At 41.4% G+C, this 18,455-nt stretch overlaps 1 protein-coding gene across 2 annotated transcripts in view; it reads right to left on the reverse strand.

Annotated features, from left to right (window-relative positions):
- Nucleotides 1–14,921, reverse strand: part of SPAG9 (sperm associated antigen 9) — a gene marked incomplete at its 5' end in the record, with an annotated part of 63,298 nt that extends 48,377 nt beyond the window's left edge. For both annotated transcript variants that reach the window (XM_082008229.1, XM_082008228.1), the window contains 2 exons: nt 8,058–8,178; nt 14,608–14,921. In XM_082008229.1, coding sequence (XP_081864355.1) covers nt 8,058–8,178; nt 14,608–14,913 — 427 coding nt within the window. The remainder of the gene's footprint in view (nt 1–8,057; nt 8,179–14,607) is intronic.
- Nucleotides 14,922–18,455: the final 3,534 nt, after the last annotated feature.

Here is an 18,455-nt window from a genome sequence, read left to right on the forward strand (position 1 = left end):
ATCAGTTTCATGACATAGATCCTAAAAGCAAAAAGTCCATTTCCTGTTGTAACACATTTTTATAAAGCCATTATGTCCTTGTTACATCACAGAAGATATTACATTGTAAGATTACATTGTGTAAGGTATTACATGTGCAAAATACGATACACATCAAAAAAGTTTCACTACACATGGTTGCAAGTCTACATGGAAAAATTTTACAGCTCTCCCTTTAGCATCATAAGTATGAGCATAAAATGTAAATATTCTAGTATTTTTAGGCTGATGAGAAAGCGTCCCATGGGAACACCACCACAAACTGACACCCAAGGTCTACCTGCAACCTTCTCCAGCACTACCAATATCCAAACGTGTTCAATGACCTGAAGTACCAATCCTCAAAGTTCTCTCAAATCAAACTAATCAAACCTTAAAATGGAAGATTAAATATTACAGCAAGCTAGAAAGAAACCTCTGGAGTTTCTGCCTCCTGACAGCATTATAAAGAATTAGGCAGCAAAGCTGCCCACCCTGCCTGTTCAAAAATCAGAGCTTACCTCCCAAGTCTGATGGCTTTTACCAAGTTTGGAACACCCTCCATCTGTATGTTGTCCTCTGCCTCAAACTGCTGATAAGCCTGAGGGGGAGAAAGAGAAACAGACCTGCTAGAATGCCAAATCCAACCAATGTGATTCCTTCAAGAGGAATTACAAGTTCCTGCTACACAAGCCAGGACAGAGATCCAGCTCATTGATGAACCTTTCCTAGCACTAAGACTATCTGAAAGCTCTCCTTAGACAGCTTTCATTCAGCTCCATTCTTAAAAACAGGTACAATCGATCCCATGATCCAGTAGGACCTTATGACCAATTACGTAGTTGCTACAGAGCACACACTTCCAACCATGGACTGAAACAGGGACTGAAGCTATCACTTTCAGATTAAGTACTTGTTTGATAAGACCTGGAAATAAGAAGCACAGAAAACGAAGTTGTAAAACAGGTGGTAAATTCGACTCCTTGGCAAGACTGACATCTTCAAGAAGCTCTTACCACTGTGAACTATAGGTTTAGTTCTCAGTTTAAAAAGCAGGGTGCTTCAAATTATGAAGATAATTTAGCTGTCAAGAATGCTCTGTTGATAGCAAATATCAACACATACAGCTGCATTGTCTTATTCCTGACACTTATGGACTGTTCGAGTATCCACTACGTCTCAGACACACAAATCACTGTAATTTATCACCAAAAACCTGACCTAAAACTTAAAAAAAATCTCCTTAAACATTCTGCTACAATTATTTAATATAAAGACAACCATATGCCAGGACATCCTTCACACAGGTTGAGATTCAAATGAACAAGGACATATACAAGTCAACTTCTACCCAAAATCAAGTCAAAAATCATTTGGATCTAGTACCAACTTCTTCTCGCCTAGTCTCTGGCCATAACAGTGTTTCACTAAGAAAAGTTTCGATTGATTGACTGTTTTGAAAACAGTGGGATGCTTCATTTATACATTTGGCTATTGAAGCAAGTTACTTTCTGAGAAACTCCAACATGAAGTCAGTGTGAACACAGAAGCTACAGCAGATTGGAATTGTTTTTGAAGCCAGATAACCAGTGACAACTCGGGAATGTATACTGCAACATTTACGGCAATGGAATTACTGTAACAACCAAACTCCAACACCTAAACCACTAGCACAATACTCCCTTAATTTTAAAGACGTACATGAGCAGTTAATTATATGTCAGTGGATTTCAACCTCCTCTCACCACTTTTTTCAGGTATATTAATAGACGAGTTTAAAGCAGGCCAATCACTGCTCTAATTTTCTACTCCATTTTATTTTGGCCTCCAGTCTTGCAGCATGACTCGGTGCAATCTCCTGAGCTAACCGTACCCTCTGCTCCACCTAGTGGGCCACCGATTCCCACACCAGCACAGAAAAGGCAGGTACTCTTGTAACTTCACAACGTAAGGTAGCCAGGAAACAACCCAGAAACGCTTTAGTCAGACACAACGCCTTCCTTTCCGGGATGCTTTGATGCTCGTGCTTCTCCTTATAGAAAGACTCTTCAAGTTTAGTAAAGGACAGCTGGTGCACAGGGTAGGGAAGGGAAGGGGAGTGGGGGAATCAGCCTTGTAAACAAGCCAATGCAGATGAGAAACAAGTGGCAAACGGCAAGCTCCAAATCTGTTAATCAAGAAAGACAGTAAGTCAAGCTGTTCTGTTCCTCCTTTGTTGGAAATAAGATTAGTTCTGCTGTTCTCAGTCTTTGAAAAACATGTAGGAACAATCCAGACCCCACTGAACAAACCTTAACTTTTCAACTTCTTTCGAAGGATCTATTGAAAAGCTTTGTGTTCCTTAAGAATAAACACTACCATTGAGCCATACCAAGAAATAGCATTACCAACAGATGTATTCCACACCAGTTTAATTATTTACACCATCATGTGTGCAGATATGCAACTCTAAGTCAAATCTCAAAACTATGTTAAGCTTCACAGCTGGAAGTTCGTATTAGAGTCTCCTTCTCAACTAGACAGGTCTGCGTTAAATTGCTGCTACAGCTCTATGCAGGTGTATCTCAGAGTACTGGGTGCCTTCAGATTACACATCACGAGCTTGTCTACCTGGGTGTACTTTACAGTAATGCTGGTATCTGGGGAGCTCAGATGAAAATAAAATATCAAATAACTTAATATCTGCAGAAGATTTATAACAGAACCTGGTCTTCAATTTTCTCTTGAAGCCAGTGAAAGAAATAGTTCTATTTAGCTTCCGAGGAAAACAAATCCGCATGTTTTTAGGTCAGCTGCCAAAATGTTTGTCTCATACCCCAAATAAAACCTACAGCAAGCAATATCAATTGCTGCACGATGTCACCTGACATGGGAAATACAATCATCCCAACTGTTGTATCACAACATTTGCAGCTCTGAAGACCAAGAGTTGTTTCTTGGTTGTTTGGGGGGTTTTTTTTGCAAGGTGGGGGGTTGTTTGTGGTGTTTTGTTTTGGGTTTTTTGGGGGTGTCTTTTTTTTTTTAACATATGTAGTTTTCCCCAAATATAATCTAACTTGAACATAAATTACAAAGCTAAGGTTTGATAAACTCAAGTATGGAAATATATCTATGCCTTGGTTGTCCTGTCAAATGCAGTATGTTACTTGGTTGTACATTAGCACTCAGCAGATCCAGAAAAGGAACTAAATTTTTCAAACTCCCACAGCCTACCACCTCCATCAGAAAGCACTTCAACCATACAGACATAGTGTTTTTCAGATTCTCTTGTAAATAGGCTACTCTGAGAATGATTCCTCCAGAAAGCATACTCCAAAGCGGTTCCATTCCTGTAGTAAGTCAGAATACACTATAGTTGTCTTTTAGTCCAATAAAATTAATTAACTTACAGCCTGCAATGCATAAAAAGAATTGACATTCCCAAAAAGGGAAGCAAGGAAGGACAATAAATTAAAACTCCGTAGCCCCCACAGAATTCAGCGGCACATCACGTGAACCCTGAAAGGCACTTATCCCTTTTGGTAACTGGAGACCAGCAGTACCCAAAGCAGTATCATGTGCTCCCGTGGAGCACTGCTGGGCAAGTGAGCTGCCTATCGCTATTACGAGTTTTTAAACAGCACTAAGTACGTAGTTTTCCGGATTCAGGATTGAAATTTGAAACATTCTAATGCTGCAAACTAATTACAAGCAGAGCTAGGGGTCTCACCACAGCAAAGACTTGGAATAATGTGAAAGTCAGATATATTCGAGCTCTTCTAAGGAATGTTTAAGATTATATCAAAGACTGCTGTCTGCCTCAGACACATCATTGAAGTTGAAGGGAAGGAGAAGAGAAGTGTTAAACCTTTATTTTTTGAAAACCTGGGATTTCCACACTTGGTGGCCCTCCACAATATTCAGAGGTGCCCTCTGCTGTTGAGAAAAAAAATAAAAATCCATGAAAGTCTAGTCAAGTCATAAACCCAAAAAAAGACATTTGCTCACACTCAGTAAAGGTTTTCTGAAGATCAACAGTAAAAGCTTCTAAAAACTCTACCTGTACCAACATCATCCCTAGACAAATCTCTAGGAATTTTGTGATATTGAACTTGCTTTAACCTCCACAAGCCACAGGCCCCTGAGAGCAGGGGTGCTGTCTTTCCTCTGTTCCCTGCACAGGTAGTGCTGACAGCCAACACACACCAACATGAGGGCAGAGGCAAACCATGGAAAGTTATGGAGAAGAGCAGTGCAAAGTGAGACGAGGACATGGATCACGGGCCAAAAGAGCCACGTCACTGCAGCATGTTCCCACACTCAAATAGAAGTCTCAAACCCTTACGCCTCTGCTCTCTGTAAGTTTACCAAAATATCCCAAGATGCAACCTGCTGCACCATTTGTGGCAGCAAACTTGACTTAGGCAACCACCACAATCCACCAAATACCAGGACGGAGTGCTATACATCATGCAAGAGCAGTAACTCAGTGTGCATCTGCCCCTGCCATTCACGATTTCATCAGCTCCTGTGGCTCACAATCCGCCCAGCAGTGCCACCAGGTCATGCTGCCATCTCTCCCTCTTCCCATTTCCTCTGATGAAAGAGCAGAGTACGGTAGTTCACTCATCTAGAAGGCAGCTGACAGCAACTGTTTAAGGTCGTAATGCGGAGGGGGGAAGGTCAGTGAACCACAGAAACTTCGTAACTGCTTGAAAAAATATTTCACTTCTTTAATTTCCAAGGGCAGATTTATTCCAACCCAGCGAGTTGAATATGTGGCTATGAACGTAACCCCACAGGATAAATTTAAGTGCAAAAAAAATTTTCTTCAGTATGGCAATCACTAAAAATGCAAACCCAAGCATTTATAATCCAAGACATAACAAAACTATGGCTTCTTGAGCAACTTTAACTGTCATGTGTGTTTAAACACATACAATCGTGTGGAACCCTACCATGTAACTGAAGAGCCACCCTCTCCCAGGGCTAACTAGTCTTCACTAGCTCAGGATGGACAGTGTTCAAGAGAACAAGTCACAACATTTTAATGGACAAGGCTTGTTCTCACAAGCCTTGGTTATTTGAGGAAGAACGCATACAGCACAAGAAGTTCTCTACAAGAAGCAAAAAGTCTTGTAGTTAAAGTGCTACATGGGACCACAGGTCTTACCTGTTTCCTATTCTAAACTATTAATCATGTCATAAACTGATGTTGCTACCTCAGACTCCGCACTCTGACACAAAACAGCAAAGCCAGGTTTTATTTGCTTACTCGCTCTGTGGCAGACGTTTGCAATTCCCATTATCAATGATAACACTACCACTATTTTGAATGTTGACGTGGTAACAGTTGGCAATACCACAGACTAATTTAAATGCACAGGCAGTAGTATAGGAAGTAGAAGAGCAAAAGAAATATAGCTAGAAGACTTGTATCTGCACCCAGTGAATTAGTGACACGTTGGTATCTTTGGTATCGTAGGATATACAAATTGCCTTGCCTATAAAAAAAGAAAACAAGATAATGCAGTAGCGTTAGACCACTTCAAGAACATGTACATTTGTATGGTTTCCATACTCTAGAAATTTAGAGCACTAAAAAAAACCCAAGCCAGTTCACTTGCATAATATTCATTAGGTGTTCAACAATTGTGCTTATGTCCCCTTTGATCTTGCTCTGCATCAGCAGCATGTCAAATCTTCATAGCAGTCTTTCATGTTGTCCCAGACAAGTTATCAACCCAAATCATAAGCAAAACTCAGTGTTCCACACAGCCCTATTGTTTCTCCAAAGTTACATTTTTGCCATCACAAAAGGCTTTTCTCCAATAAAAAGATTTTGGAACTGTTTAAAAGTCAACGCTTTAACATCAGAATTTTATGTTATGAGAACTGTTTGCAACAACACTATTTGCTATAAAAAAAGTAGTTCTAGCCAACACTCGGTGGTTCTACTGGAACAATTGAGTTTCTCATGCAAATACTTTCATTATTATGAAATATACACACACACACACACGTATATACACACAATGCAATTAAAAGTTCAAAATCATACATTTATTCGAAGGCTTAATATTCAAGGCAAAAAAAAAGAATTTCACATGAACAGATTCACAGAATATAAAACGGTGTTAATGCACATCAGTATATGGTAACTGCAATTACTGTAAGAGAAACTCCAGGTATGCTGCCACATACATTGCCAGGAATCCAAATGATTTTTCTTTTTTGTGCAACTAATTTGTACTTTTTATTGTATTAACAGAAAAAGTGATGGTATATACAACATGATGCAGTCTTGATGCCATAATCCTGTTGTCAGAGTACAGGGTGTCCCATTAACAAGTTGTTTGGGCTGTGGGCTTAGAGCACAGGCGTTCTGGAAACAGTGTCCTTTGTTACCAAAACAGACCACTCAACTCTAGTTCAAATGTTTTCTTTTCCCCTCTTCTGCTGTGTTTAAACACACACACATTTCCATTCACAAGAATCATAGCATTTCTGATACAAGTCTCTACAATACACTTTACAATTATCCACTTTAGCTTGACCTGGTCTATAAAGATAAACTCCTGGAAATCAGTCATCCTGGCTTTCACTAGATAAGACTGCTTGAAATGTTCCTCCATCACTGTCTGTACAGAATCTGAAAACATTTTAACTGCAATGGACCTGAGGAAGTACATGCCTCTAAGATTTGCCAACAGCATTCTAAACCACCCATGAATCAAGGAGCTTATTCAAAAAAGTTGTAGTGTTAGGAAAATTAAAACTTTCCATTGTTCAGATAGTTCAAACTTCAGAGACATTCAGCTCTGTATGCAGTGTACATTAATCTTAACACTAGTGCACTAATACTTCTATCCTGATATAGACTCACTCATGCCATTGAAAATGAAACTTTACAGGAAGATTATTCTATCTCAAGTTCATGAGAAGAGAGCTATAGTTTCTTGCATTATGGGCAGGAAAGGCCGTCGAGTAGAAATAAAGGAAGAAAGAATAGTGAAGAGGGGCTATTCTGTCCACCAACACTCTGCTTATAGAAACTGATCTTACCTCAACCTTATCAGGCTTGATACAGTCTTACTTTACATTTCTGCATGGCCCAGGAATAAAAGCTATATATTAACTAATAGACATGCTAGTCTTATGTTGAGAGAAGTTAGCTTAGAAGCTTGACAAAAGATGTTCATATTAATTCATATTGTTATTTCTATGCTGTGCTAAAAAAATCATGACCTTCATTGCATGTTTAACAGACTCAGAGCACAAAAAAAAAATTAATCCATCATTAGCAGCACAGGTCTTTCATCTTCACTTTAAGACTGGGGGGATGGGGAAGATGAAATGAAAAGCAAAGATTTTTGTGTGTTTTAGTATTCCCCCCCGCCTTTACTCAACCAGAAGTAGAAAAAATGGTGATAGAGTTTCATTCGATGACTATGTACCTGGATAAGGAGCAGACCAGCAGAATAGCTAAGCTACAATATATTCACATTGTATATTTCAGTATTTTAGGAATACTGATCATTGTTATCTTTTACCAAAACTTACACAAGTTTTTGTAAATTACACAGTACATCTCTAAAAGAGGAAGTGTTATTCCTTTACTTTTTTTCTGTAAGAACTAAATGCCTCAGAACTAATCCAACAAAAGTTACACAAAAGCTAATGAGAATCATCATCAGTGGTATTCTCATCCCGGTAGTGTTTCTAAACCCAAAGATCACATTTACTTTTAGCACAGACAACATTTTATTGGAAAGAAAATTAGCTATCTCCTGAACAAGTTGCTAAACATGAAAATATCATGGTTGAAAAGGAAAAGCAAATCAACAAGTACGAGATCAGAAGAATCAGATTATGAGTCACAACCTTATGATTTGCCTTAATTCTAAGGAAAGCAAACTTTCACAAGAGTTAAACCTAGTTATCTTGCCAAATACAGGAATCTGATAGCATGGATATTTAGCATATGTATTATCATTTTACAGAACTAAATTTAAAATGCACTAATACCACTTAAAGGGAGAGCAATATATTTTACTTACTTTGATCAGCATAGTTTTTTGCTTTTAGTTCAAGCTGTCGAGTTTGTGATTCTAATGCTTCCACTCTTGTCTGTAGGTCCTTTTTCTCTTGTTCTTGAGAATCTTCAAACTCAATGAATTTCTAAACAAAAAAAGTGAAGTTAGACTCCACAATTTTTTTAAAAGCCTGAGCAAAGTTCTTTCTTCAACAAGAAAGAACAGATATACAGTCATTCCTTGATTTCTCTCTTTTAAAGACATTAATTTCAAGCAGCATGTAGGAAACAATACATCAGCCCTTCATAGCAAAGAAGGGTGCAAGCAGTTTTCCAAAACAGAACAGGTCTACAGCCTACATTTAAACATGAAGGACACTATGTTAGTCCAGTGCCCATCAGTCAAGCACCCCATCTAGGCTGCTCTGTGTAATCACTATCAACTAAGCGCCAACCACTTCAGAGAAGCTTGTTTGGGATTAACATAAATATGAATTATTTCACTCTTTCCTAACTTCACACACTTGCCTGCCAACACTGCACGTGAATACTGAGAGTCTTGGTATCCTTAGGTTTGACTGAACATCGGTGAAGGGTATCTTCACCTGTAAGCCACAAAGGTACAAACACTGCAATAGGGACACACGAGCAACAGTACCAACCAAAATTACATGCTATCTTTTCATTGCCACCCAATTTCTGTTACTATTTCATAGGTTATAAAATATTCATAGTCTTCATCAAATACTTAATAACCAGGTCCTACAATCTGTCAGCAGCATAGAAAACTATTTACGGGCACTCTGCAATTGTGCTGATCACCATCATCTTCTGCTACCTTGGTTTACCAGCTTTGTGTTTCACAGTATTCAGGAGCTCACGGATGCATATATCAGTGTTTACATTTTATAACATTAAAATTACCAATTCATCTTATAGCAGTTTTAAATAGCAAAAAAAAAAAAAAAAAAGCTTTTCTCTTAACCAAAAACTTAAGAAGTCCAGTGTGTAGTAGAGGCATAAAGATGTCTTAGGTCATGTAGTACTCTCTGTTCTGCATTGCAAAGACAAGGCAAGGCCACAAGCACAAGTTGCACAGAAGGCTCGCCATACAGGGAGGAAAAGCACACCAGAAGCCTTTGCAGAAATAAAAAAACCAACCATGGAAGACAGCTACAGGGTCATAAGGCAAGCTGCAGCTGGGTACCACATGGAAGCAGAGAGACAGAAGAGGGAGCAACTTAAAACCAGTAATGTTATAGGTGATCTGAATATAATTTTTTCCTACATATTGCTAGGAAAACTTACTGGGAAAAATACTTCAAATGCTCACACATCAACTTTTAATAAGCTACTACTAAGTTTTAGCCAATGTATTTTACAGCTTTTACAAAAGCACAAACTCATAACCCTATGAAAAGAGCTTCAGTTTAGTAGGGTCATCAGAAGAAGTTTTGCTTAAAAATCACTTCAGATGTAGAAATGCATCAAAATCTATGAAGTGAAACAAGAGTTCCTTTCAGACAAGCTCTCCACAGCTATCACAGGACTAGGCATGATGTTCATATGACTGCATGAAGCTAAATCATAAAACAGTTGACACTAGCCCAGGTAGCACTGCTTTGGGTTTTGCAATTTAAAATGAGTTTTCCTGCTTCAAAAAGATGTGCTGAAGTCTTTCTACTCCCTCAACACAAAGTTTGGGAATATCAATTTGTCAACGTAATACTGAAAACCTCAAACTTTAAACTTGTTTCATCTCTCCTTTGTAGTAAGTGATACAAGAGTTCTGCCCCTTTTATATTAAAGATTCAAGTCATTTCTGGCTTAATCTCAGCAGACTGCCTTTTTAAAAAGGGCTTCCAAGTTTGACACAAATTTAGCACTGGGGCTAAAGACCAACATGGTTTGTTAAATTAAGCATGGGCAAACATGAAAGAAGAATTATAAAACTGTAACATCTTGGTTTAGTTGCTTCTCTTAAGGATTTCTGAAAACGATATGTGTCTCAACTTGGAAAGGCCAGAGAGTTACACTTTGGAACAAACAGCCGTTCAAAGCCATCAATGTCATTGTTACTCATGAACTAAAGATAGATACCATTTCATATTTCCTCTCAAGTTCTTCAACTGCAATTATTAAAAGTGGTTTTGTATTAAAGTTAAATGCTTTGGTTATTTCCCACGAGTTTAAATTCTAACTTGAACAAAATGAAGGTAAGTTACATCTCCTCAAAGTATTTTTATAATTAGAGCTGGGCAATTTTTCCCCCCTCCTGCTGAAAACTATAACTGATTAGATCATGGATTGAGCGCTTTAGATTTTGAATGTTTCTTTTTGGTTTCATCTCTCCTTCCAGTGATGGTATTAACACAGGCAGAGCCCCAAGAGATTGATCATCTCATCCTGACTAAGCCTGTATGACTATGATGGAAGGACTAGTCAGATAAACCGCCACAGCAGCCAAGCATAGCCTGAGCACCCCTATTAAATGCATCTTTCTAATTTACATTGACAATACACTCAAATATTGCACAGCTTCTGCACTGGTTAAAGTAAATGCAGGAATATGTTAGCCACTTGCTATACTGGTACTAGACATTCTCTTATTTCAACCCAAGCTACTGGTTACACAAAATACAAAAGAAGACATAAAAAAAAAATCTAGCTTTCCTCATTTTAAGTGACATTCTGTCTAGGCCACAAAGCCGTATCTAGCAAGAAGCAAGGTGGTTTTTGGCTTGTTTTGTTTTTCAGAAGAACAAGCTGAAGGACACCAACACATCTTTAAAACAATCAGACTGAATACCACAAGAATACAGAAGATACTGCTAGAACGGTCCTTAAAAGGACATCTTGTTTCAAGGCTCTGATGTTCAATGTTGATGTCTGGATCCTAATTTTGATTAGGATAAGGTGTGAGCACAGGATATGATGCACACGTCCTTCGGCACGTGCCTACTGCTGAAACCCAAGCCTGTGATACCTCCATAAACTATGTTTGGCAACTCCCATTTAATCCTTCCCATTTTCTCCAGGCAGTATCAACTATGCCATTTCAGACATTTGTCTAACCTGCTCTTAAAGACCTCCATTAAAAAGTATGAAAGAGTACTCCACAAATAAGATTCAGAAGTCTTTATGTAACCAATTTTAAACCTACGGCAATAATCACTGCATTAAACACAAACTCAGACTACACAATGGAACAGCACAGCGTACGCATTTGGAGCCCCCTCTCACACATATAACCATTTAATCCCTTAGTAATACAGTACTAGCCAAATGAAACATTTTCCCTACATTGATGTCATCTTCTGTTTCCTTGTATTTTAACTTGTTTTCCCATCACAAAATCCAGGTGCAATACTGAGCACATCTGATGTCAGGGTTCTTGGCAGTCTTTCCTATCCAATGATATGGACTTCGGTAACTTTTACCGTGGTGACGCCAATTTTTCAGCCAATGGCATGTTCTTCCTGGAGTAGGTAGAGAAAAGTAACTACGAAGCCAGCTCAGATGGGCTTAGGGTAGAGAAAAATATAGGTAACTGAAAACAACCTAGCAACTTTAACACTATTTTAACAGATTTTCTGTATAACGGATCTCAAATTTGCTCTCATATAAATGAAAAATACTTAAGTAAACACTCTGCAGTAAGAGTTTAACATACAATCCTAAGGGGGAAAGTTAACTTTGGAAACAGTAGAAGAAAAGGCAGCCATTAAGTTCACACTATTACTTAAACTAATTTTCATGACGGTAAATCCTTTTTCATGGTTGCAAAAGTAGCAGCCATGTATTGAACATCCGATTTCAAGAGCAGCTTAATCCCACCAACAGCAGAAAAGAAAAGATACGTTAGACAGCTTGACATGGCTAAAAGTAGTAGATTTTATCCTGCTTCCAAGTCCACACAACCCCCCTTCTGTTAGCCACACACACAGAGGTATGGAGCAGTATACTTCTACACAAGTGAAACTTGTTAGCGTATAAAATAGCAGAACCCCAAATCCCTCTTCCTCTCCCACCTCTCTGTGGCAGGGCATGCTGCCTAACATTCTCTAAGTGGGAAGATAAGTTATGCAGAACTGTAAGCTGAACAGCAGAATTGCTGCTTCCTCTATTTCTTTCAGCTGTATCACAAAACGTACCATGTTAAAAGTCAGGCAAGTGACTTCATAGCAATTAAAAAGGCCATGGCTGTTACCTAGAGGACTGAGAAGTAGGCCCAGAACTCCTGAAATCATCTTTTTTTATAGCCACTATAACAGAATTCCATAGACGACGACTTCCAAGAAGTTTCTTTAGTAAGACTTCTTAAGGAAAAGAAATAAAGGAGGCAAATTAGGAAAATGGTGTAAGGAGATTCCTATTCAAATAGTAAATCATTAATATTCATCAAGATACTACTGCAAATAAAAATTCCTACAACAGCAAGCAGAAAGTAAAAGGAGATATGCTAATTCTTCAGGACAGTCAGAACAGACGATACAGAATATTCAACTTAGTAGCTCAGAATTCTCCATTTTGCTATCGGATTACACAAGCAACCTCCACAACCAAAGAAAGGCACTAAGCCAGTAAGTTTTTGTCCAAGAAAAAAATGTTCCCTCCTTTTATTTCAACCATACAGCACCCATCAGATTATCTCAACATTGAAAAAAAAAAAAAAATAAGGTTGCCACAATCAAGTCTAAATAAAACACATACCTCTCGTACGTGAACATATGAACATACCATGCTTTATTTATGACAGACATTTTCACGTATGTACAGCATAACCGACCTCAGCACATACCAAAAAGATGACCTTTGTGCTTACAACTGAGAATATGGTCTTTGATCCAGTTGTACTTTGGAAAGCATCAGTGAGCTGTCTTGCAGCAGAAGTACTGGTTTTTAGACTGCATAATCCTTGTCCCCTCAAGTTAATTTATCATGACACAAAGAAATGGAGATCACAGTGAAGTACACTACCAACATAAGGAGGTATAGCTCCTGAAGAGCCACAACATCACAGTTCATACCATACTCTATTTCACCATATTGTTATGATTTCTGTAATGCTGCCCAAGGCCTGCTTTTTCCCATCTGGCAAATGCTGCCTGTGTTTCAAACCTGATTGATTTTCTCATGAATTAGTTCAGAAACTATTTATCAGTCTCTTACTCTCTCAATAAAAATAAAATATGTTTTCTAAAAAAGCCTTTTACACGCACCTTGTGATTAAGGCTTTACGGCAATAGTCCCCAGACTGAAAGTCCTTAATAAAGCACTGTCAAACAACTACACGTTTGACAAGAAGGATGAACGGTCTGTTGTTCCAAGAGTTTGGGGGACATCATTCATACCACATTACTTTGCAGCAAACTACTGAAGCCCTGGAACAATTTGCAGACAACATTTTCCACTCACTTATAACTATAATGTATACAAATATTTGTACGGGCTAATGTTTTTCAAATGAAGTTTTCATCATCAATATTGTCTTCACCCTTAGTGTTGTGATTTTTCAGATTTTTGGAAAATTTAGAAGGTAAGCACAGCACTGAGATAAGCACGGGACATGAAGTCTGGAAATAGACTTATAAGATGGCTTGTTCTATTACAGATAATGCTGTCAATCCAATTTCCTACAGGAGTTTGGCGAGACAATGAGTTAGAGGAAGTTACCCTGCACAGCTGCTTTCTATTGTATTGCTTTATAATCTTCCAGAAGATAATGCTTCACAAGCTTATTTATGGTGAAGTAATTCTTACACTTTTTTTTGATTTTTGTAGTAACATCCTAAGTCAGAGTTTATGTCCCTGAACAGCCTGCACCACCTGTTGCTGACAGCAGCTTTTACGTAGCAACTTTGAAGAACTACAATCTAGACACCACTTATTCCCTTTTTTCTTTTTGCAATGCCTCCTCACTATTTCCTGCAAATACACTCTACAACTGATCTGAAACGGACCATCCGCCTCCCGCCACCGAGAAAAAACGGAGGGAGAGCAGAAGAGCGGCGCAGTCAGCAGATGGTTTCACGTTTGCTCTGCAAAGCAGTCCTGCTTTTATTCCGTGGACCCGGTCGCTGGAAGAGCAGCGCTTCAGAGGAGTTACTTCAGACCACGCCGAGAGGAGCCGCGGACACGCGCGGCAGCGCTCCGCCGCCAGCTGTGCCCAGCGAGCGCACGGCACCGCCCGCAGTACCGGCACCGGCCCCGCCAGGCGTTAGAGGCAGGGTCGGAGCGCCCCCCGCCTTCCCTCCTCCCGGAATCACATCGCGACCTGAACTCCTCACCTGGCGGCTCCCGGCCCCGCAGACAGTAGCCCCCCCACCCGCGGGGCCTTTCCTGCGTGGGAGCCGGCAGGAGCCACCGTCGGGCCGCGGGACACCCCGGGCCCAGGTGCCGCAAGCACCCCGCCTTCGGCGGCCTCGAGGGAGGCGGCCCAGCCGGGAAGTGCCCCCCCGCCCTCCCCGCCTCCACGGAGGCAGCCCGGAGCCGCCGCCCGCCTCGGGAACGGGCCCCCGCCCTCCACCGGCTCCGCTCCCGCCGCAGCCCCTGGGCCCGGCGCCCGCCCTCACCTCCTCGGCCTGCTTGCGCAGCGCCTTCTCCCGCTCGTACTGCGTGAGGAGCTGCTCGTTGTCGTCCCGCAGCAGCTCCAGCTCCACGCTGGTCTCCTGGCTGTGGGCGCACACCGAATCCAGGTTCTCCAGGACGGCCACCACCAGCGGCATCAGCTCGGCCACCACCTCCTCGTCGTAGCGCCCGATGAGCCGCTCGAACTCGCGGTAGATGGAGCCCGCCAGCCCCGACACCCGCTCCGACATCATGGCGGGGCCGGGGCCGCCGGGGTCCTCCTGGTACACCACGCCGTCTGCCAGCTCCATGGCTGCTGGCGAGCGCCTTCCCTCGCGGGGCCCGGCGGGGCGGCAGCGGCTCAGCGCGCTCCCGGCACCTCCTCCCTCTGCGGCGCGGCCTCGCCTACAGCCCGGGCGAGCGGGCGGCGGAGGGAGGGCGGAGAGCGGCCCTGGCGCACGGCACTGACCTCACCCGCCGCGCCGGGGCGGGGCCGCCGCGTCACGCGGGAGGAGCGGGCGAGCCAGCGGCCCGCAGCGGCGCGGGGGGCGGAGCCTGGCGGTGAGGTCAGCGGGGGCGGGGCCGGGGCGGGAAGGCGGGGGCGGCGATGGCGGCGGCGGCGGCCGCCCTCGCCCGTTGTGTGGCTCCTCGGGAAGACGCGTTCCGTTGGAGCGAGGCGGCGGCCGCGGAGGACCCCGGGCGGCTGCGACACCTTCTGGGTCACCGGAGCGAAAGCCGAGGTGCCCGGCGTTGCGGGCGAGGGGTTGCCGGGCTTTCTGGCAGGGAGTTTCGCCTCAGGGGAGAAGTTTAGACCGTCTCGGTACCGGGGCGGGGAGTCGGCCCGTTGGGTTGTGGAGCTGGAGAAGAGGCGCTGAGACCCACGGGCTGAGCCCCACGGGGAGCCAGCCGCCCGTGGAGGGGATCTCCCGCGGGGCCGGGGCAGCGGGGAGGCCGGCTGCCGCCTGCGACCCCAAGGGATTGCACAATTAATCTTCTTCATCTTTCTGAATAGAAGATTTAAGGAAATGCTATCTGACAGTTATCTGAAAGCGTTATTATGTATTTATTGCACCCACAGAGGCATAAATAGATCAAGTGATTCGTTTAGGGATGACTGACGGAGCTCAGACTGGATTTTGGGGCTTGGCAGCTCCCAAACCATGCTTGGGTCACTGTGTTGGCTGATCTCTGACATTAAAAAGACCTTTTATTTCTAATAAAGTCTCCAGATAAACTAATATCAGAAAACCTGTTTTTTTAGCAATAACACAACTTAGAAAGCATCTTGCACTTGCTAAGAGAGATTGGCTTTCCTAGGATTTGGAACACTGAATTCCATTCTGGATCATGTGTTTTGGCATGTATATGAATAATGTGAGCTATTCTGGGCATTTACATGAATTTGAAAACATCTGCTGCTATTGAAAAGTTTTAGAGTTGCTTCACATTCCTCATTTTTATCATACAAATTCGTACTTGGGGAAATCACTATTTTCCATTAAGTAAATGTATCTCCTGGGCAATGGAGCTAAGGAACCTGGTGGCCTGGCGGCAGTACAGGAACAAAGAAATGGGTATTTTAAAAAAAGGAAAAGCTCAATAAGTGGTGGAACTTCAGCTGCAGTGATTGCATCAATTTCCACTGGAGAGCGGTAGAGGTTTGCACGGTGTTATTTTCTCTCATTTGGACTGATTCTAAGACAGGAACTGTGTTTTAAATGCATATGCTGCGTTGTCTTTTTATGTACTAAGGTAGTGGGCCTACGCAGGAATAGCAAAGAAGAAGAAAAGACTTCAGCACCATATATTGGATTTTTATGTGAGCTCTCTTTAGAAATCATCCTCCTAAGCTGATATTTTACATAGTGCAGCCAGGGCATAGGCAGTTAAAGTACGAATTTATTTATAAATGCGGCAAAAGGAAAGAAAAGCTGTTTGCCTTTTAATTATGACAAAAAAAGTATATCATTTTAGCTAAAAAATAATTTTAAAAAAAGACACAATGTGTACTTTCCTACTTACATCTCAAGTGAAATTTTCATTTAAATTACTGGAAATGATCCTTATGAAAAGATTATTTTTTTCATATTTCTGTTCAGGTGTCGTCCACTGAGAAAAAAATGCAACTTCTCTGTGTTTGCCTGCTGTATGCTATGGATTACAATCTTTACTTGATGCACGAGTGTTGAGTGGGAGTTATTGACTTGTGGTTTTGTTTTTACTGAGCCTGAACAAATCTTGTCAGAAGACTGCAGACAGCCAAAGGTGAGCGGTAACTCCATTCTCCTCTCAGGACAAGGTTGGCAAGCCATATCTGATTGCAGTGGACTTTTAATCTAGACCTTGCCACATTATTCACACGTAATACTACATAATGTGAGGGCAGCTCTAAACAACTGCCATTTATTGTGAGGATAAAAATACCAGTCATCTTGAATTGTAGCAGAGATCCTTTTTATGTAGGGTTTTATAGATACTGCTGTCATTCTTGGCAAATTGCACAAATACATTAGCTCGAAAGACGTACGTTCTGAGAGATGGCAAAAATGGGTCAAGGTGTCCGCTGACAGCCTTTAGGGGAAGGGGTCTCTGAGGATGGACTATTTTTATCCTGTTTCTATTAGCAGAATTGATAGATGTGGTTTTCTTTCACAGCTGGAGCAAGTCCATCACTGAACAGGCAGGCTGTTGCCATAGAGTTGCAGTCAGACTGAGGAATACAGGTAGAAGAGAGCCATTTGTGTGCCTCTTGTATTTCTAGTCAGCTATGGGTTTTCTAACATGGGTAAATGAAGTATTTGAAATGACAAACAATAGAAAAACTACCTGAGAGCCAAGTTTAAGTGGTGTAAAAATGTATCTTATTGACAGCCTTGCCGTTGTGATCGCATTTTATGATGTGCATTTGCAGTCAGTGTGAGATCAGAAACTCAGAGATGGATTAAAAATAGAACAAGTTACGGAATTACATCCTAGTTGCTTGCCAGGAGATTACGAGACTTTGATGACCTGTCAATTTAGTAAACTAATCAGGCATATGAAACAGCACAAAGAAACCTGATAGCATTGTCTTTGTAGCTTGAAAGCAGTATCTGTCTGTGGTAACTAGTAGAGTAAAATGCAGTTCACACTCCTGGTGAAAGAACTACCTGAAAAGGAAATTAGTTTTCTGGATAATAAGAAAAAAAATTATATTCCCTATCCCTGAAAATAACAGTTTATTTGAAAGTAAATTGGTTTGCAGTTTAGCAGGGAAGAAAATTAGCCTTTGAATCGGTGTGGGGTGAGAAGAGCTTAACTGGGACTTTACCCAGCGGAAGAAATTGTAAAAGCTTAATTCTTTGTCACTTTATATCTTAAAGCGCAACAGAAATCAAACTAAAACCAGATGAATGATAGCAATACTTAGCTAAATGAAGACTAGTATAACCATGAGCAACAAAACATGTCAGACTTACGAGTCTGGTTACAAGGAGCAAGAGGTGCACAGCACAAAAAGGGAGTCCTGATGAGAACTCCGCAAATGTTCCGAGTGGTGCAGATACAGGCCATCAGCTGAGATCATTATAAAGCTGGGGACAAAACGACAAAGCTAGGAGCTATGTTTAAATTCTCATTAAATTTGGAGACATTCACAGACAGTCTTTTGCCTCAGGCATGTTTTAAAAATCAGTACTGGTTTTAAGTAATATGTAAATGGCTTGAGCTCAGTAATTGTACTTAGTGCACTCACTGAAGACTTTGAAGGTCTTTACTTTATCTTCCCATGATCAGTCTGGTTTTAGGAAATTACTTGTCTAGACTGTATACCTCTTTGCATTTTAGATAAACACATAATTTTCAATGTAATTTA

Source organism: Phaethon aethereus (genome assembly GCF_964289735.1).
Source record: "Phaethon aethereus genome assembly, chromosome: 18".
NCBI lineage: Eukaryota > Metazoa > Chordata > Aves > Phaethontiformes > Phaethontidae > Phaethon > Phaethon aethereus.